The 20,704-nt window shown below is 32.8% G+C and overlaps 2 protein-coding genes and 3 pseudogenes across 3 annotated transcripts; 3 read left to right on the forward strand and 2 right to left on the reverse strand.

Annotated features, from left to right (window-relative positions):
- The first annotated feature begins 186 nt into the window (after nt 1-186).
- On the forward strand, nt 187-2,370 carry LOC114369876 (annotated as a pseudogene).
- LOC114369886 lies at nt 1,341-2,888 on the forward strand (annotated as a pseudogene).
- Nucleotides 2,889-3,359: 471 nt separating this feature from the next.
- LOC114369894 lies at nt 3,360-5,921 on the reverse strand (annotated as a pseudogene).
- Nucleotides 5,922-7,204: 1,283 nt separating this feature from the next.
- LOC114383157 (probable magnesium transporter NIPA8) lies at nt 7,205-13,372 on the forward strand. 2 transcript variants are annotated; one of them, XM_028342769.1, is made up of 15 exons: nt 7,205-7,349; nt 7,458-7,516; nt 7,888-8,149; nt 8,587-8,671; nt 8,768-8,829; nt 9,026-9,111; nt 9,213-9,286; nt 9,630-9,732; nt 9,812-9,940; nt 10,017-10,116; nt 10,248-10,367; nt 12,159-12,249; nt 12,337-12,409; nt 12,717-12,813; nt 12,912-13,372. In XM_028342769.1, exons 3-15 carry the CDS (start codon nt 8,057-8,059, stop codon nt 13,128-13,130), a joined length of 1,332 nt encoding a protein of 443 aa, XP_028198570.1. In that variant the 5' UTR covers nt 7,205-7,349; nt 7,458-7,516; nt 7,888-8,056; the 3' UTR covers nt 13,131-13,372. The 2 variants fall into 2 exon arrangements, with proteins under 2 accessions (XP_028198570.1, XP_028198575.1); XM_028342774.1 differs by having other exon boundaries at nt 12,343-12,409.
- Nucleotides 13,373-17,252: 3,880 nt separating this feature from the next.
- On the reverse strand, nt 17,253-18,435 carry LOC114383173. The gene has a single exon (XM_028342786.1). It carries the CDS (start codon nt 18,169-18,171, stop codon nt 17,530-17,532), a length of 642 nt encoding a protein of 213 aa, XP_028198587.1. The 5' UTR covers nt 18,172-18,435; the 3' UTR covers nt 17,253-17,529.
- Between the last annotated feature and the right edge of the window lie 2,269 nt (nt 18,436-20,704).

Consider the following 20,704-nt stretch of genomic DNA (forward strand, 5'->3'; position numbering starts at 1 on the left):
GGTACGTGAGGAAGTAAAGTTTATTCAGAGTCAAAAACTAAGCCAATATAATACACAAATCTTATCCATTTACTTGAGCAAATTAAAGCCTTATTACTGACCAGGCCTCTGCCAACTACACCCGAAGAGTCAAACACCAACCCACCAATCCCTCCTCCTTCAAGCATTATTATCTCACAATGACTTCAAACTTCACCATTGAACAAAGGCTCGAGCAGCTGCAAAAAGCAAAAGAAGAAGCACAACCCCAACCACCCAAAAAGGCCATGCAAAATCCAACGTGTAGCACATCATCTCCGAGACCGAAAGCATTTCACCAAGCGTTACGAGCCGAAACTGACATCATTTTGGGTCCCATCCATCATGGTGCTCCTAAACTGAAGCTGGGAGTGCAGTACAAGCAAAGGTGGGCAGCGAGGTACATCGACACCACTGGACAAACCCCACAAGACCTACACAATAAGGTTCTGAAGGATATTGGAAACCTTAACAACTTGTTTGACGATGACCTTTTAACAGCCTCTGCCCAAGAGTAAGTGAGATTATATGGTTTTTTTTTTTTCATTATCATATTATTGGTATAAAATATTTCATCATCTTTAATTAAGTCTTTCTTTAAATTTTACTTAACGGAACTCAATCTAATATCACTTGGACGAAAGACTTCTTAATATATTTTGATATATATGACTTTTTATTTATAAAAATAAAAAATAAATGTTTTTTTATGAGTAGGTCTAATTTTGTTTTTGGGTGAACTTGGATATCTTTTGGCCAGGAGTGCAGACTAATTAATGTTTTTAGATACTTAAAATTCATTTAAGATGTTAACTTCTAAAAAATTTTAACATATATTTTCTCATACATGGGGAAGTTTCAATCTTTGATCACATGTTTAGACGACAAGATTATATACTAATCATGCCATGGTAGGTAAGTTGAAAATTTGAACTTTGATTGTCTTACCCTTGGGGCGGTGGTGTCTTTTCAGGTACCAGAAGCAAGGCGTTGCAACCATAGAAGAAAATATTTGCTGGATGATGGGAGACGTGCTCTTGTTGAAGAACCAGCTTCCGTTCCCGTTGCTGCAGCTGCTGTGGAGAGACACCGAACGCGTGTTGATGGGAAAAATGAGAAATTTTCTTCGGTGTCATCATTGGGCCACCAAAGAAGAAGACAAGGTACGTGAACGTAGTAACGGAGTTCCCAGAACCTACTCATCTTCTTGATCTCCAACGCTCTATCATCCTCTATGAACCTAAGAAGGGAAACCCAATGTTGGACTGTTATTAATAGTAGTAGGCTTTGCCTATCAAAATTAAAAGGAAAGGATTATTCAAATGAAAACTCCGATCCCACGACATGACAACATACAGGTATGATATCAGAACATTTTGATCTTCTTCTGTGTAGTACTCTATCAAGACTTATTATTTTTCATATATATATATAGACGAAACGTTAAGTTATTTCAAGAATAACTTAAAATAGTTACTCTTTCTCATTTAATTAAAGGTGAGTTACTCTTCATACATTACCAACTAACATTGACAAATAATTATTATGAATGAATACAAAGCATTGACAAATTAAAAAAAAATATTAGATACTTTAAAATGATTATTATGAATGAATATATACAAAACATTGACAAATTATTATTCTTAATCTTTCATCAATAGTATGATTTGTATGTCTCAATTGTACAGGAACTTAAAGGAGTTAAAAGAAGCAGGAATTGGATTGGAGTCAAGCAAGACACGTAGGCCAAGAGACGTATCATTCTCCTGTGGTTGAATCCGTTCGAAATTGAAGCTTCCTGAGATCGTTGTGGATGACACAACAGCTGCTACTGTGCTAAACCTAATAGCATATGAGATGTGTCCTGATTTTGAGAACGACTATGGGATTTGCTCTTATGTGTCCTTCTTGGACTCACTCATTGACCACCCAGATGACGTGAAGGCATTGAGGTCAGAACAAATTTTGCTCAATTCGTTAGGTAGTGATGAGAAAGTGGCCAACCTCTTCAATACCATAAGCACTGACTTGGTGCCTGACATGGGAAAATAAGCTGATGTAGAAGTGAAATTGAGAAGCATTACAGTGATAAGGGTAAGACTTGGTTGGCTCTAGGGTATCATACCTATTTCAGCAACCCTTGGACCATCATTGCATTCAATGCTGCATTTGTGGGCCTTGCCCTAACTTTTGTCCAAACTTAATTGGTATACTATTCACCCTCCAATTTATTAAGACTTGGTTATACTGCTTGCAGGAACGGACACGTCAACAGTGACTTTATAATGGACAATGCCTAATTTATTAAATCATCCCGAAATGTTGAAGAAGGCAAAAGTTAAATTACACACTTATATAGGACAGGATCTCCTAGTAGATGAACATGACATTCCAAAAATCCATTATCTCCAAAATAGTATCTTTGAGACACTTTGTTTGCATCCTGCTGCTCCATTGTTGGTACCTTGTTCATCTTCAAAAGATTGCACCATATGAAAATATAACGTCCCAAAAAATACAATTTTATTAGTGAATGTTTGTGCTATTCATAGAGATCCTAAACTTTAGAGAGACCCTACACATTTTAAGCCTGAGAGGTTTGAGAAGGAAAGTGAATCAAGCAAGCTACTTTCATTTGGGTTAGGGAGAAGGGCTTGCGCTGGAGGAAGCTTGGCACAACGCACAATGGGCTTAACTCCAGCCTTATTAATTCAATATTTTGAGTGGAAAAAGATTAGTGAAGAAGAAATTGATATGACTCGGAGAAGAAATTACTGTGTCAAAAAAAATTCATTTAGAAGCTATGTGCCAAATGTGTCCATCACTGGCCATCAAGAATGTTTTCTAACAGCTAGTGCTATTAAAATTGCACGCACACACGGTATGATATTGTTGAATATTTTTATATATATGTATTTAGTTTTGCATTTTATCATTTTTTTATATTTCAAAGCAACACTGTTATTGAATAAAGTACAAAAAATATTATTCAATAAAATTTAAGACTATAAAATTATCTCATTTTGTACATATTTATTGTTACTTTTTTTAACTTTATTTGTTAGGTAGAAAGGAAGCTTTAGAATTGACTTCACTTCAACCATACACACAAAATTAACATACAAAAATTATTAGATAGTTTGAGACAATTATTTAATTATGATTTTGATCCATCTCTACATGATACGTAATTAATTGTGTAATGAATTTTTTTATAAATTAAATAACTCAAATATATATTACATAAAAATTAATCAAGATCATAAAAAAGTAGTGTTTCAGTGTCATCTAATAATTTTTTCAAAACAACTTACTGAAAATACTATTATATGGGCTAATTAACTATCACAAATAGCCAAAGCCCTCTCCAAATTGACCACAATGTCAGCCATGGTTGGGTCTATCATTCCTTTTCAAATCGATACAATGGATAGCAGTTTGGGCCACTAATTCTACTGCCTTGGCTTCATTCACACCCAGTGGTCCAACCCTTTGGATCCAGAATTTTCAACATTTCTCCAGCCGAAATAGCACGTCGTGCAAAGTTCACCATATTGGTGCTTCCATGTTTCCCATACTTGAATATAGTTGGTTTTCCCGTTAAAATTTCAAGTACAATTCCAAGACCATACACATCACTCTTTGCTTTGAACAAACTTGTACACAAGTACCCAGGATCAAAGGATCCCAAGGTTCCCAGTCGTACCATATCATCGTAAACACGATCAGTTTCTAGACTAATGGACGAGGATTCAAAATCAGGTACTTTTGCTGTCCAAGTAGCGTCAAGAAGAATATTGGAAGACTTGATATTTCTATGAATAATAGATGGAACCACATAATTATTATGAAGGTATTCTATTCCCCGATAAGCATCCAAAGCAATTTTGATCCTCATTTTCTATAGAAAAAACCCAAGTCTAATATCGGTCAAAGATAAAATTAAGATATAATATATAAGTGAGAAATAACCTTCACCCTTTCACCTAACTTTTAAAATTAAGTTAAACTCAAACTTACAATTTAAAATCATATCAAAGTCTATCAAAAATTCATTCAAAGTATCACCCATCATGTTATCCATGCACCAAACCCATAAATATTAGACGTGAAAAGTAAGAAACAATTCTTATTTCTTGAGCTAATTTTTGGGATTGAGTTAGACTCAAATTAATGGGGTAAAATTCTTCAATAATTCAACACACGGCTACCCTTGTCCACATTCTTCTTGTCATGCAAATGATCAAACAACGCCCCATTCTTCATGTACTCATACAAACAAGACTCCTGCATACCCCAATTAGCCCAACCAAGTGCATGTGGTGTAGGCGGGGCAAGAGGGTCAATAAATACTTAATTTCCTCTTGAAACTCCTCTCCCATGTGACTCGCTGGTTGACCAGTTGGTTCATGCAACCCTCTTGATAGCCACCTCACGACCATCGATGGGTTTGCCACTAGACACATCACCGATGCTTCCAGCCCTTAAAATCCTGTTGTGAAATGAGAAATTGTCGGTGGCCGCTTTAAGCTCAGTCAGGGAGAATAATTGTGCAGCAACAGTTCCTACATCACCAACAAAGTTCAGCACAGTTGATAATCATGCTGACAGAAGTTTCATTCGCTGGCTGTACATGTAAAAAAGACTTTGATAGGAAAGTAAAAACCCGCTAAGGTGATGTTCCCAAATCTTCATCACTAGCACTACTACTTCTAATTGCACTGTCCAGTACCGAACCAAAACTATGGGCAGGGGATGCTCCCAGATTTGATGCAGTCTCACTCTCATCGCTCCTTATGGCACTGTCCACTGCCCAACTAAAACTAAAACTTATTGCATTAACTGTGACATCGGCCATATCAATTTCACTACCCATTTGCCAAGTAAAAGTATATATTAAGTATGTATATATGTATGGATTTGTATGAGCTTAGGCAAAGGCGTAGAGATCCAGTTGAGAAGGGAAGGTGCCAGGCAAGGCAATAATTGCAAGATCATGTGTTTGCTGCAACAATAGTATGAAGCTAGTATGAACCAGCATTGGTTGAAATTAGTGAGTAACGTCGAAATCACATTCACTCCCTTTTATTCACAACACTCAACTTTCAAATTGTGTTGGTTGTTTTTTAAAAGATATAATTTATAATATTATTTGTATTAATTATTTTTAGATTAAAAATATTTTTTATTAAAAAATAAATAATGTATCAATAATTAAATAATTAAAAAAAATCATATTAATAATAAAAATAAGATAAATTTATTATTATCAACTAAATTAATTATTTTTCACAAATGAAAAATAATATGTTAACACTTACAAGTTAATTTCAACGCCAAGTGTATAGTGAAATCTTTTAATCCTCTCATCTAAACTAAAAATAGAAATTAGCTGTAATAGTTGCCACTCAAGTTTCAAATTGTTTATCTTGCCTTTGAATGAAGGATTTAAATAAGGTAATTCATTTTTTAAGTGAATTTGAAATACTTTTATCATAATTTAGTTGTTTGGATACAAAATTTTAAAGAATTTACATTTACATCAATTTTTAAAAGAATTTTAATAAACTAAAACAGTAGGAATTAAAATTTCACTTAATTGGTAAAAATTTCAAATTGTCTCCTCTCATGCACATACCTTCGTTCTCTCTCTCTTCCACACGAAAATCATGGACAATGTCATCAGATACACTTTCGCACCGGAGGTAATTGCATGAACGAGGATCCAAATCCAAAGCGGTGAAGTAAATGTTGCGGCGGCGAGAACTCGTGACACAGGTGTGAAGACCGTGAGGATGACGTAGATGAAGATAGCAGTGACGTTGGGGCGCTTCTAGTTGTTGTCGCAACAGAGGGCTACCAGAAATGTTGGCAGTGCAGTAGACAAGGACAAAGATCATGCCATCGAAGGCCTGTGCGATGCCGAGAAGGCCAATGCCGTCACATGGTCCGGTTTTTTTTTTGTGACCAATGACGATGGCGATGGTGTCGTAGAGGAAGAGAAGTGTGACGACAAACTCGACAATGAGGGCTTTGTAGAAGGACTAGAGCTTAATCTTAGCCAAGTCAATGAGGGGCGCTAATGGAGGGTCTACATAATCCTTCCTCTACTGGCTCATTTCCTTCGACATTCTCTCTCTCTCTCTCTCTCTCTCTCTCTCTCGTAGGAACAACAGATGGAATGAGAATGGATGAGGTAGGAGAGAAAACCATAGAAATATCTCCCCATAAACAACACCTCTAAATATAAGTCAAATCAAATCAAATTTCAAAGTTTTCGTTGAGTAAAAGGATGATCCGGTCCTTTTCTGGCCAGTGGTCTCTCATCTCAACCTAAATGTTTCCAGTGTCGTCTTTATCCGGCCAAACACATACATGTCATAACTCACAACGTACAACTATTGCTTTGAAACAAAAAGAAAAAGCAATGCTATAATTCATACCCCAATGCAAAGTCATCCCTTTTCAATAAAATTATTTTAATTATTTAAATATTTTAAAAGACTATTATTTATTTTTATTTAATATTGAAATTTTAATTTTTAAATAAATATTTTAAAATGAAATTTTGAATTTCATAAAATTGAATTACTTTATCCAAACTAAAAAATTAAAATACAAAAGATTGAATTATTTTATCCAAACAAAATATTTATAAAATAAAAATAATTTAAATCAAGAAAATTAAAATATTATATATTTAAATTTTTTAAATATTTTCAAATCTTTCATCCAAACACAAGACTAATCTTTTTTTTTTTCTCCTCTCTCTCCTCTTTTCTTTGCTTCTCGAATCTATGACAAATCCTCCGTTCATTTTGGACCAAGAAAAGAAAAGTCCCACACTCCTTCTTATTTTTTTTTAATAATAATAAAAATATTCAAATCTCTGATTTAATGACCCACGTCGATTAGCCATTATTTATAAAAGTTACCTTTTTTTAGATTAGATAAAAGTTACCTAAATTATTATTTATAAGATAACTCCCCATGATTTAAATCGGAGATATTCCAGTAAAAAAAATCAGATATATAAGTTTAATTGTTTTTGTTTAAAATTATCATATTATCCTTGTTTTTTAGGGGGGAATTTTTGGTTTTCTTATTTATTTATTTATGTATACTACTTTGTTATACCGTTTTTGGTTTTTATCCACAATTTCTGTTTTTATAGTTTTTTTTTTCTTAAAACCCTTTTTCATAATATTTCCCTTCCCTCTGAATCCACCTTTCTTTCTTTATACAACCCACGCACGCGTCCAACCTCGCAATTTCAATTTTTTTTTTCTGTAGCAATAGAAGAGGGGAATTGATTGATTGTCTCTCAGGTAATCGAGTACCTTTTTCAAGCTTGCACGGTTGTTCCCATTTCACCACAATGCATTTTGGGTTTTAATTTCCTTTTTCTAAATTTTTTTATTTTTGCAATGGTTTAGTTGGATCGGTCTTGCGGGTTCAATTTACTTTCAAACATAGCAGATCTGGGTTCTTCAAGGTTAGAAACCTGCCTCTTTTTTTGTTTTGTTTTGTCTTAATTAAATGTTGAAAGATCAGAAGATTGAAAGAGTTATATTGTGTTGTTTATTCCATCAATTAATTAGACTTTTTGTGTCCCCTTGTTAATTTTTTTTTATAAAAAAAAATGATTTTTGGTGCACAAATTGATTAGTCTTACTTTTTTCTGGTTCGAAATTGAGCCAATTGGGTTTGTGTTTTCATATTGAATGTTTTCTATTTCTTGTTATAGCCCCCTTTATCAGCTTCATTTATTTTACTCATAGATCTCCTAGGTTTTAGTAGGTAATAACATTGTTGAAGTTGTGAACTTTGATTTGATGGTTTGATTTGTGTTTGGTGGTGACACAGGAGTATTGTTGTTCTGACACTTGGTGTCCAGAAGAAGGGCTATTTTCCTTTCTATCCGTGTTTTGCATTGTGTACAAGAGTTTGAGAACTAACTTCTGATAGACAGAGCCATCGGATTTTTTTTCTGCTGCATGTGGTGTCTCCTTGGTGGTGCCACATCATTTCATTAATGGGGGAGTGGATTGTTGGAGCTTTCATCAACCTCTTTGGTAGTATTGCAATAAACTTTGGGACCAATCTTCTCAAACTAGGGCATAATGAGGTATGGCCAAATTCTTTTTTCTGGTTGGAACTATTTGTAAAGTACATTTTTGTATATATGTTTCTCTCTTTTTTGTGTTGTGGTACAGAAATTGGCTTTGCTGTTATAATTTTTTTCAGATTTCAGCTGACATGGTAAATCTTGACTTCATCAATGGGTCAATGTACTGTTTCTGTACACAACTGTATTTTTTTACATAATTGCATTAGGCATTGTCTACATGATGCTTTGGATTAGGGACTTATGCTATTAAAGTGAAGTGCTGAAACTTCCTTACACTTAATTACATCTGACTCTGAGTTTCAGATTTATTTAGGTTCATGGCATATTACATCTTTGAGGGTCAATATTAACCTGCAATGTGCTACTATTTCTTGAAAGTTGCAACTTTTAGTATCAAATTATTTGGGAAAACTGAGTTAGTTTTTTTTTGGCAGAGAGAAAGACATTTACTTGGAAGTGATGGGGTAAATGGAAAGATGAATCTGAAGCCTATTATATATTTCCAGAGTTGGAGAATTGGTATAGTCTAATTGCATTTATATGTGGGTTTGTGCATATTATCTAGGTGGATGATTCCTGATTTTTTGCTTTCATTGCATAATTCTTGATATGCAGGCATTGTATTTTTCTTTCTTGGAAATTGCCTTAATTTCATTTCCTTTGGGTACGCTGCTCAGGTATGTTTCCCCTATTTAATTGGGATTTTTTGTTCAATAATATATGGTGTAAACTGTAAATTATGATAGTATGTAGTAGTTTTGCATTTTTTTATTTGGTTGGCATATATTCGGTGAAATATGCGATTTCTTATGATTGATTTAATGGATGTATTTTCATTTGTTCTGATTACTTATTCTTCTGTGTGCTGTGCAGTCACTTCTTGCAGCGCTGGGATCTGTTCAGTTTGTATCTAACATTGCTTTCGCTTACTTTGTCTTGAACAAAATGGTGACAGTCAAGTATGCTAAATTTGAACTGAGATTACCGTTTCATTTTTGTTTGTTTTCACAACTCTGTTCTAGCTGTAATTCTTGTAGCTTAATTGATGGCATTTGATCAGGGTACTGGTTGCCACAGCTTTCATTGTTCTTGGGAATGTTTTTCTAGTTGCTTTTGGCAATCACCAATCGCCTGGTATGTAACATTTTGCCCAGTTCAATTAAATTTGCTTCTAGTCTTTCTTGCAAAAACAATGTTAATTAATCTGATAGATGTGCATACAGTATCAAGTATTGTCTGCAATCAAATGACTAAACTGCTAATTTGGTGAACTACAACTTAAGTATGCTAGGCTTTTATATGTTAGAGATAGGAGGGAGCATTTTGTACTGCCTCTTCTGTAAACTTAATTTGATTTGTTGTTTAATATATTCTTTATGCTTACTGAATATTATGATTCATTGCTGTTAAACAGTTCAATCATTGATTTCAATGTTGCCAATGCAAACTTATATGTGGTTAACTACTTGTGTTTCAGTTTATACGCCAGAGCAGTTGACAGAGAAATATACCAATATTTCATTCCTTCTATACCTTCTAGCTTTGGTCTCAATTGTTGCCTTGCATCACTCCATCTACAAGTAATTAGTAGGATTTAATTATTTGTTGAGTCTAATCAAGCTATTTTTCTTCTTTATGATTAACATGTGGAATATGCAGGAGGGGAGAACTTCTGCTTGGAGTATCAGGACATGACCTCAGACCCTATTGGAGCATGCTACTGCCCTTCTCATATGCTGTAGTTTCAGGGGCTGTAGGTTCATGCTCAGTGTTGTTTGCTAAATCACTGTAAGTCAGCTACTCCAACATGTTGCCATGCTTCATGATACAATAGCCATTGTGCCTAATGTCAACTTTTTGGCAGTTCTAACCTATTACGACTGGCTTTGTCCAATGGTTATCAGTTGCACAGCTGGTTCACGTATTCCATGCTTCTTTTATTTCTTAGTACTGCTGGATTTTGGGTAAGGCTTTTTCTTGGGTAAAGATTCTTTGTTGGGCTTTATCAATTTGTGCTAATGTTTTGATGAGGTAACTTTTTGAAGTTAATTTTTGACAAATGTGAATGCTAACGAAGCCTTTTCCAATTGTGCAGATGACCAGGTTGAATGAAGGACTGTCATTGTTTGATGCAATTCTTATTGTTCCCATGTTTCAGATAGCATGGACTTTGTTCTCAATATGTACAGGATTTATATATTTTCAAGAATATCAGGTACTTCCTCTTTAACTTGATACACACAGGTAGCCTTTGCCTTTCATGGGCACTCTAAGAAGATTTAATCATATTATTGAAGAAAACTAATTAAATATCAACTACTTTGATGGAATGGAGTCACTTGAGTATATATTTCAGAAAATCAAATCCGTTACATCATTTAGAAACACCATGGGGCATGGGTTCAACATACAAAACCAGACCTAGCCTAGATAATGTAAGTCAAACTCAGATAAATGACTTAATCTTGCTTCTATGTACATTTGCCAAGTTACCAAGATGTGGTATATTATAGTGTAACTGCTTGTTAGGTTCATTCTCTGGTGACATCTATCAACTGTTTTTTCTGCAAGGTCTTGACCTACTGAAATTTCCCATTCTGGTTATAAAATTTTCTCAAACAAGAAATTAATCTTCTGTTTTTACCAGTGGAGCTTTGAGCCATGGGTCATTGCTTACTGCTGGGGAACAATATGAACTTCTAAGTTCTGATATTACTGCAGAGAATGCAAGCAAATCTAAACAAATTAAATAAAATAGAAACTAATAAGGAAGATATTGCATGGTAGTTAAAATCGAGATTTTACTTAAGGATTGGGAAGGGAGTTAAGACCACAAATCACAGGAACAATGGAGGAGAAGAAGATAGCATGCAGCAGTGCTTTCAGCTTTAAAATGGCTGAAAATGGGGGTAAATTTTGCAAATTTAGGATTCAGAACTACCTGGATATTTCATGTTGCAAAACAGGCTGCTGGTCAAAAACCTAACAATGGACTTCAGGTGTGCTGAGGTTACAAGATCCCAGCAATCCTATGAACTTGCCCTGTGATCTCAGTCAATTTAGTAGTGTAACTCTCTTGTCCAAGATGAAGGAATTTATAGACCATATAAAGAGCAAAGCCATTGTAGATTTAGAAATTCCTTGTAAGACCATTTGTCTCCATCCAATAGATTTAAAATGTTCAATATGAACAAAATACAAAATGTTCAAACAGGAAATATAAATATTGCAGAGCATCACAAAATTCATAGAAACTGAACTACATAGAATGACAAAAGAAATGTTTATTTCAAAATTCAAAATGTGCTAAGTGTCTAACTGAAGGAGATGCATGTTAGATAGAAGAGAATAGCTGGGAAGGAATGACTCTACTCTCAAGAAAAGTCTTATCTTTCATATATAGAGATTGATTGGTCCCCTTGACATCATTGAATTAACTAGGATCATAGTTTTGAAAATTTTGGGCAAGTGCAAAATATGGATTGTTGCTGAACCATGCCTGATGGATCCAAAATTGTTTCATTCTTTTATCATCAGATTCAGGGTGTTATTTGGTTTGAATGATTCCCTTGGTTTTCCTCGCCTACCTTTCCCTTAAATTCAACTTTGATTGGAACATTTCTAATTTTTTTTTTCTTTTCAATATGTTGGAACCAGGTGCTTTTATTATTTTTACTTTTTTTTAATTGAATAGGGGTAAAAATTGTAAATATAAATTTGACTATTTTCTTGCAAAAATTTCTACCCAATGGTGAGATATGCTGCTAATAATTGCTGCTTGCCTTCACTAATTTATTTGATCTTTGGTCTATGGCAAGTAGACAGTCATCCAGCATCTTCTAGAATCTAGAAGTAAATGTTTGTCAGGCTTTGATGCTTGTATCTCTAGTATTTTTGTTTTGTTTGTTTTTGTATGGTGAATGTTTGAATCATTACATTGATGAATGCTGAATATGTTTTGATAATGAGTTTAGGTGTGATGTAATACTTACCTTCCTGAAAGCAGGTATTTGATGCATTAAGGACAACAATGTTTATGCTTGGAATGATGTGTGTGTTTATTGGCATTTCTTTGCTGGCACCTGATGAATCAAAAGGTACTATAATTTGATAATTATTTTATGGTTTTATATAATTCAAGGTATGCATTGCAGAGGATAATACGAAACTTTGCTTTTGAGAAGTTTCAGGTCCTGAGACTAAAGATAGTTCTTTGGATTCCATGGTGTCTTCTGCCATATCTACAGAAGCTAACAGGTACAGTATGAACCCTTTGTATGACTTACATAAAGTGAAGAACTTGTAGCCCCTATAGTTAACTATATGAAACATCACTGAAGGGAATTGAAATGAGTACTAGTTCATTGTGTTCATTGTATCATCACATTTTAACTTCTGCATTGACCTTCTAAACCAGCCACAGTTCTCTTAAAATTTGTTGACAGAATTATATATGGTTTGTATTTTCCTGTTTTTGGTTTCCTTTATTTCTTCATGCGTGTTACACATGCTCATGTTAATGTTGGTGACTTTCACTGATGCCTATACTGTTTATCTTGTATAGGCTGGTAGTGTCTCCTGAAGAAGCACAAAACAAAGATACGAGATCATTAGTTAAAGCAATACTAATAAAGATTACAGATTTGTTGGTAAAGGCAAAGGTATTATTACTAGTTGCATTAACATTCGTCGCAAATGGTGCCACTTGTTATGATGATAAATTGACAATTCAAGCTTGCTTCTTTCTATCTCTTTGCAGACTACTTGTGCATTGTCTCTTGGTTTTGGGGAGGATACCATCAATGCATCATCAGTTCTTGTGATGCCAATGATGTCATCGAGAATGACTGGATTCAGAGGTAATGGGCTTGAGAGAGCAAGAATTTTGTCCATGAGAAATGGTTGGAGAAAGATCCCAATGGATGAAGATGCTGGGAAATTGCTTGAAACTAGTTCGGTTGTTCCTCCTAGCCCTTAATAGTGGTTGATAGTGTCATAGGAATGTCCCACGGTATCATTTTTTACCCCTTGATTTCCCATTTTTTTAATGATTGGAGTAGCTGAGATATGAAACCGCCACAATTCAAATTTATTTGCTTTGTTAGCATCATGTTATTGGGAAAAAGAGGATAAAAAAATTGTTGTATATTGTATATACATATTGTAAATTTTTACTTGCACAATTGAAATTTGAAAGGAAAAAAAAATCCTATCTTGTCTTATTTGCATAATTTTTTTTCCTTTCTTTTACATGATATTGATCCAACTTTATGTTCAACGAAAAATAGAATTTGTACTGCTAAATTTTTAGAAATATCATACGGCATCACACTTTTGTTGAAGTGTTTGGAATATAAAATATTACATTACCATAATTTTATTGGTTAAATAAAGAGGCATCAATATCCAAAACTCAGGATCACCAAAGCAATCACCTTACACAGGCTAGAAACACAGCAAACAGAGGTACAATTGTTTGGTTGGAGCTGAGTTGGTACAATCTTCGCCATAAATAGAAAGCACATTCCAAATTAGAAAAAAAAAAAAAAAAGAAAGAAAGGAAAGGAAAGCGAACCTTCAGAGAATGTTTCAAACACAAGACAACCTGTCTCTGAATTTTAGTACACTTGATGACTTGTCGCCCAATCGAACAGATTATAGATTTTAATTATTTGAAACATTTAATTTGGATAAGTTTTATTTGGATTTTTAGTATTTAATATTTATTATCTCTTTTTTATGCGTTTTATGATTTTCTTTTGTATTTCCAGGGGTAATTTTAAGGGTTTTGGATCAATTCATACGAGTTTTAATAGTGGAGCTAAAAAAATGAGTTTTTGTCGGTGCTCACGTTGAACCAAAAATCTAAAAGATCCTAATGTATATGGGATTCCTAATTAAGTTTGGACTTCAAGTAAAAGAAAGGCATTGAAAATTTAGAATGATTCCTAAGACCAAAAATAAATTAAAAAAAATGGAAGGAATTATATTGAGAGGAAGGAAAGGGATCATAGGAACTTAGGACAGGCTAGTTTTACGGAATCTTTTACTTTTTCAGAAATATTATTTTCGGGAATATAATATCAGAATATCATTCTGGGTATTTTTAAAAAAAATATATTTAGTTATATTTTAATATTCCTGAAAATAATTTTAAAAATTTAAAATAATGTAAATAAAAAAGAAAAGTTACTTATGTATTATTTCACATTCCTATGGGAATATTACTTCTTCATCCATCCTAATGAAAATATAAATATAAGAAAACATGATATAAAAGGAAATTATAACATTCCTAAGAATCAATAATAACTAGAAATACTTTTTAAAAACTTATAACAAACATGAGAAAACATAGTCCTGTTTTCATAATATTTTCAAGATTTGTTTAAGATTTTGTGAAATAAACACTCCCTCCTCCCTTAAAGTGTAACTAAAGCTTTAAATCAGACTAACATGACTCAAACAAATTGAGTATAAGTTTAACTTAGTTTAATTGACTAAATTACTTTTAGTGTTTTATGTTTTTTTTTATTATATTTAATTTGATTTTTTAATGTTTTAAAAAGTTAAATTTAGTTCTTATATTTTTAAAATTAATCATCTTTCACAATATTTATCATGTGACTAATTGACCAAATAAATGTGATAAATTAATGAATTGTCTAATTCGATCTAATAGAAACACTTAAAGGAATCAAAGTAGAAACTTTTTAAATTTAGGAAACCAAACTAAAGCTAACAAATGAAAAAAGAGATCAAAGTAACACTTTAGTCTACAAGTTTGTAATAGAGATTAGTATATATTATGTAAAAACTCTAATTCTAATTGAAAAACAACATGAAAAATATTTAAGGAACTACATGAGTTTTATCTTTAAACCCTACTTGATGAGGTAATAAATTGTAATTCAGTATGCCTAAGATATATTGTCAAAGAATAACCTCTATATATGCTTTTGTGAAACTCTTGTTAGGTGCCAAATTTATGGTTCTTGCCCCCACTTTGTCTAATGATGTGTTTGGCTTATTAATTGCTTTACCAATGTTTAGGATACTGCTTCACAGAAATCAATGGCATTCTTCTGTTTGTCCTATCCATAGTATTTAGCATAGGCAAAATGCTCACCGTTCCCTAAACAAAATAAAAGAGATAGCTCCCTAGATCAAAGCTCTCTAGCTTTGCTACAATAGGAATTAAAGCATTCGAATGCAAGGAATGGAATGTGTCTAAAATGTGAAGCTCCAAAAACAAAATGTCATTCTCAGAAAAGCATAGGCATTGCTTATCTAAAGTGAGGATGGAGTGGACATGTAGCAGCCACAATTTAAATCTACCTGGAATCCACATGGATAAATTAGGTTAATATATTAATCATTCAAAACACTGTCCAGTGCATGTGTTGACCTAAGGAAAGGACTCACTTCCATATTTCCATAGCTAAGGGTTAGGCAAGGTAGTTTGTTTTGTCTTTTATAGTCCTCACATACTAGATTTTCATGTAAAAAGAGTACGTGTGTAACTGAAAGTAGAACTGTAGAAGCACAGAAGTTAAGAATTCATTTTTCCACTTCTCTTGATAGAAGTGACCACTGTGTCTAGGTCTAATTTGACGTGTACCAACCAAGTAGATGACAAACAACAAAAATTAGAAAAAAAATTAAGGGTGAGTTTGGTTGCACCCAAAGAAAATTAAAACAAATATTTAAATTAAAGTAGAACACAAGAAATGTGGAATTCATACTATTTTTTTTAAAAAAAATCTTCTTTTTTCTCATATTTATCCACTACCAAACACACATTAAAGGAAGAGAGAGAACAAACTATGAGATCAAGGGGATAAAAACTTTTAAATATCATGTGGTAATCATATTTTTATGTATCTTTGTCAAAAAGTGCCGTATGGATACTTTTATGTTATTTTCATAATTTTCTACTTTTACTTTTTTAACTTTTATACCAATATAAATTAGAATCTCATACTAATTATATAAGTTTTAACATTTTTATGTATATATTGACTTATGTTCATTTCTAGAATATGAATTCTCTTTTAATCTGAACTTTTATTTTAATTTATTTTTAAAAAGGAAATAAATTAATTTTAAAGAGAAAATAGATTATACCTTAAAAGTTATATATTAATAAAGATTTATGATTGATTGACCATTAAACTTGTGAGTGCATGATGATTAAACTTAATTTTAAATTAATTTATAAGTTGCAATTTGCCATATTCTCTTATATCATTGCCGTATCATAGCATGTCCCTCTCTGTATATTAAAAAGAGTATCTCTGTTATTCTGTATCAACATTGGGGAAACATTGAAATTTGGATGTTTTTTTCAAATCTCGAGTTGAATTGATAAACTATACGGTTTGGTCTAAGCTTAACAAGAGATCGATCAATGCAGAGCCCATTAATATCTTTGAAACTTTAAATTATCGATCAGTCTGTGACTTATTTGTCCTCTACTGAGACGTCCAAATAAAACCAAACTGGCAGACAATATAACGCATACTCTGAAATTGTAAACTAGTTTTCACATTATTCAGCATGTTTTTCTCATACATACATATCATCCTCTATAATAAACCGATTTTGAACTCTGAATATAACTAAAATTTTAAAAAGAAGAGGGATTGCATATTAATTTGAATATTGGGGTGAATAAATGAGGACGTACTTATGGTGTCAAATTGTTTAAGAGTGCAAAATAGTGTTTTACACACCCCAAAATAATAAAAGTGCTAATGGTAGTTGAGAACGTGGGTGCTGGTGGGTGAGTTCAGAAAACCTAAACTAATATATATCTCAAAAAGGCAAAAATGCAAAAGCATTATGATTCCAAAGGGTCCATCACCAGGTCCACCACCACACCTACAATGATGTAACACCAAAGCAGAATGGAGAAAGGTACAGGCCAACGTTCTAATTATCCTATTTTTTTATTATCACACACAAGATTATATTATATTGATGATGTAAGGTGGGTTGAATGATTAAGAGGAAAAAAAAAATCACAAATTTGATTTCATATTTTTATAAAACTTTACATTTACCGATAAAAATTTATATATACTATACCACATACCTGTTACTAGGAAAACATAAAGATTGAATTTTATATTATGAAAACCAATAGAATCACAATGGAAGTATATCCATTGCTCAAAATCCTTACAGCATGTATCAAATATATTTCAAGGACCACAAACAGGACAGCCAAATTTCCCTGGGAAAAAACAATGAAGTTGAAACTTGAAAGATCAACAAAAGCAAATTAAATATTAATCCCAGGAATGGCTAGCTAAACTTGTTGATCATCATCAAGTTGAGGAGCACAAGCACAAAAGTCATTTTTTTCTTTACAATCACATCTCTTGATACTCCAGCAACTGCATGCGGCTTTGCATTCTCAGCTGTTCATAGAACCTTCTGATGAAATCCTCAGCCTGATCATCAACATGGCCATTTCCATTTCCACCCTCTTGTTCTTCATTTTCTTCATCCTCAGATGAGTAGTTGGAGATCCTCACGGAGAAGGGTGATGATGATGAGAGGAGGGGGCTCTTCCTCTCCCCAGGGGCAAAATCAGATGCATTAATATTATCAAACCTAAGGTTGAAAGTGTATTCAGGTGTCATATTATTAGGCACCAAAACCACAGGCCTATTATTAGGCTCTTCAACAACCTCTGGGGTGTTCATGCAAGGGAAGTTGAAATGATGCTTCCTCTTTGGCACATGGAAAAAAACAGGATTTGGACTGTTGCTGCATGAGAATTCATATTCCTGCATGCCATAACCACGTGCCAAACTCTTTGAATAATGATGATGGTGATGAGATGACATGAAATTGCTCATAGATTTTCTGAGCAATTTCCCTTTCTTCATCATCAAATTCATGTCCATAATCAGCTTCCTCTTTGACACCAAGCCCTTCCTGATCATGAAGAAGGTGATCCTCAACACATTCCATAGCTTCTTGGCTATAACTGGAGAATGTGCCTCCATTTTTCTTAAAACTTAACAAAGCGAAAAACAAGTATGAGCAGTAATAAAGGTTTTAAATTTAAGTAACTTGGGATAAAAGGGTACTATAATATGGGAGAAGGAACTAGAAAGATTGAAAATAGAAGTGAAAGGTTTTTGTGAACCAAAGTGTGTGAGAGTGAGTTTTCTTTGGTTCTGCGAGGTTTCTTAAGCCTCGCAGAAACAAGAAAACCTGATGAGAAAAAATGGAAGGAAAGGGATGAGGGTTTTATAGGAATTGGAGAGGGCATGATGAAGTGATGGAGAAGCCATATGAATAAAAGTGCGTTTTCAAAAAATGGACCCAACAACCGCTCCTTCCACACAACATTTTTAAGAAAAGAAAACACAGAAAGCAACTATCCGTTTCAAAAATGTAATTTAAATAAACAATAAATGAGATAATATTGAAACAACAATTGATAGCATTATTTCAGTGTCGGAAAATGCTTTTTTCTTTCAATAAAAGTAGAACAACTTTTGCTGTCCTTTTTTAATTTTAAGAGAATATGTTTTAGAATTTAATTAAAATATATTTTTATCTGATTAGAAACTAATAAATTTATTTACTTTTATAATAATCACCATAAATATCATAAAGATAATTTTGTATTACTTGACTGCATAAATCTTCTTATATTAATCAATGCATTTTTGTCATATATATAAAAAAAAGATTTTTAAAATTAAAATAATTATATATAATATAAAAATGAAAGTGTTTGAACGCGTTAAGTAATAAAGTGACCGTGTGGGGTGTGGTTAATAGAAAATAAAAGGGGCAATTGTAATAGTTTGTAGGCTGTAGCATGCATGGTTTTGGTCGGTGTGAGGGGAAAAAGGACTTAACGGCTCTAATATGATCTGGCTCAAAGGCTAGACAGACAATGGGGGACCCATTTGCTGTGTAAATATTAATTCAATGGATTGGAAATTTATTTATTTATTAGCCAAAATGAAGGAAGCTTGATTCACACTTATCCCTTTGTTGAGTTTAAAAATGGTCCCCTACAAATGCAATCGTACCTTTTGATTAAAAATGGAAGATTCTCAAGTGGTTCTTGCACCTTTGGTTTAGCTCGAAATATCTTGCGGCAATAAAGGAACTTGACACCCAATTCAAGGATATGATAGCTTGCTTGTCCTCAATAATATGCTAATTAAATACTCCTCATTATAAGAAAAATGGGTATAAATTCTTTGATAAGTTAAGTTTGCAAGAGAGAATTAAAGTTTTATTTTCTAGTTTACCTCGAATAATTAATTAAGGCCATATCCAGTTTTTACACTAAGGAAACATTTTTCCTTTCATTATTCAATCATCATACAAGGTTTTTTTGTTAGTATGTATGTTTATGTTTTGAGTATTCTTTAATGCGATTAGACCATAATTACAATTTTTTAAAAATATTAGGACTAAAATCTCATAAAAAATATAGATACCAAAATCATATATTAAAAATTAAAAGGGGATTGAAATCTTAATTTAGCCTATATTTTGTTATTGAATGCCACGTTATGTGTCTATGCATAGTTTTAGTATGGTTTCTTCTGTATTCTTGTATCACCTATATTTATCAAGTTATTTTTTAGAAGTAATTTAAGAAATTGTATTTTTTATTAAACTACTTTTAAAAAATAAAATACCAAATCACACGATTAAATATTTTCCAAATTCCACAATGACAACTTATTTCCGTTGTGTGTGTCCACCCTAATTAATACACAACAGAAACAATTTTTCATTGTGTATGTGCACTATATACACAACATAAACTTGTTTATTTTGTGTTGTATGATATTGAAAACAAGTTTCAATTATATAGCACGGGTGAAAAATGATAATACATTGTTTCCGTTGAGTATGTCTCCTAGATACATACTAAAAGCATCTTTCCGTTGTAAGAAAACATTTTTGTCAAAATAAATATTAACAATGTCTTTTTGGGTTTTAATAGTAATTTGGCGGTGCCAATAGTAACTTTCTCTCGTTTTTCTTTAACAGGGCTTTAATGAGAAAAGAGGCCATGTGTTGTGAATCCAACCCAACAAGTGGATTTTTTAATCAATCACCCAAAATGATCTAAGGACTGAAACTTCTTCATTGTGACTTGTGAAAGGGAAAAGAGGCATATGTTGGAAATTGTTTGCTTGAATTGATTGCTATATGTTGAAAATTTTGTTCCATTGTGAGTGACAATGGCTGGATTGCTCTCCTAGGTGGTTTAGTTTATGCACGAATACATGATTGTCATATAATTCTGATGTAGGTTCAATTTGACCAATGGAGAAAAAGTTTAAACTTAAAATTCTTGATAGGCCATTCAGACAATTGTTAGATGTTCACCAAAAATAATATGACAATAATGGCTATAATGTATTTTTTATGAGATATTGGTTATACTGTCTAAAAAAATAAATCAATAAGAAAATAGTAACACATGAAAATCAATATAGCATCATAAAGTGAAATAAATACTTTATTACATAAATTTAAATAGAACATATTTCAACA

The sequence above is a fragment of the Glycine soja genome, chromosome 2 (assembly GCF_004193775.1).
Source record: "Glycine soja cultivar W05 chromosome 2, ASM419377v2, whole genome shotgun sequence".
Taxonomy (NCBI): domain Eukaryota; kingdom Viridiplantae; phylum Streptophyta; class Magnoliopsida; order Fabales; family Fabaceae; genus Glycine; species Glycine soja.

Bases quoted from the DNA above. Each gene is read 5' to 3' on its own strand.
- LOC114383157 (XM_028342769.1), top strand. From the start codon at position 8,057: ATGGGGGAGTGGATTGTTGGAGCTTTCATCAACCTCTTTGGTAGTATT. The intron at 9,287-9,629 runs GTATGTAACATT...CTTGTGTTTCAG, and splicing joins TGGCAATCACCAATCGCCTG to TTTATACGCCAGAGCAGTTG. The intron at 10,117-10,247 runs GTAAGGCTTTTT...CCAATTGTGCAG, and splicing joins TTAGTACTGCTGGATTTTGG to ATGACCAGGTTGAATGAAGG.
- LOC114383173 (XM_028342786.1), bottom strand. From the start codon at position 18,171: ATGGAGGCACATTCTCCAGTTATAGCCAAGAAGCTATGGAATGTGTTG.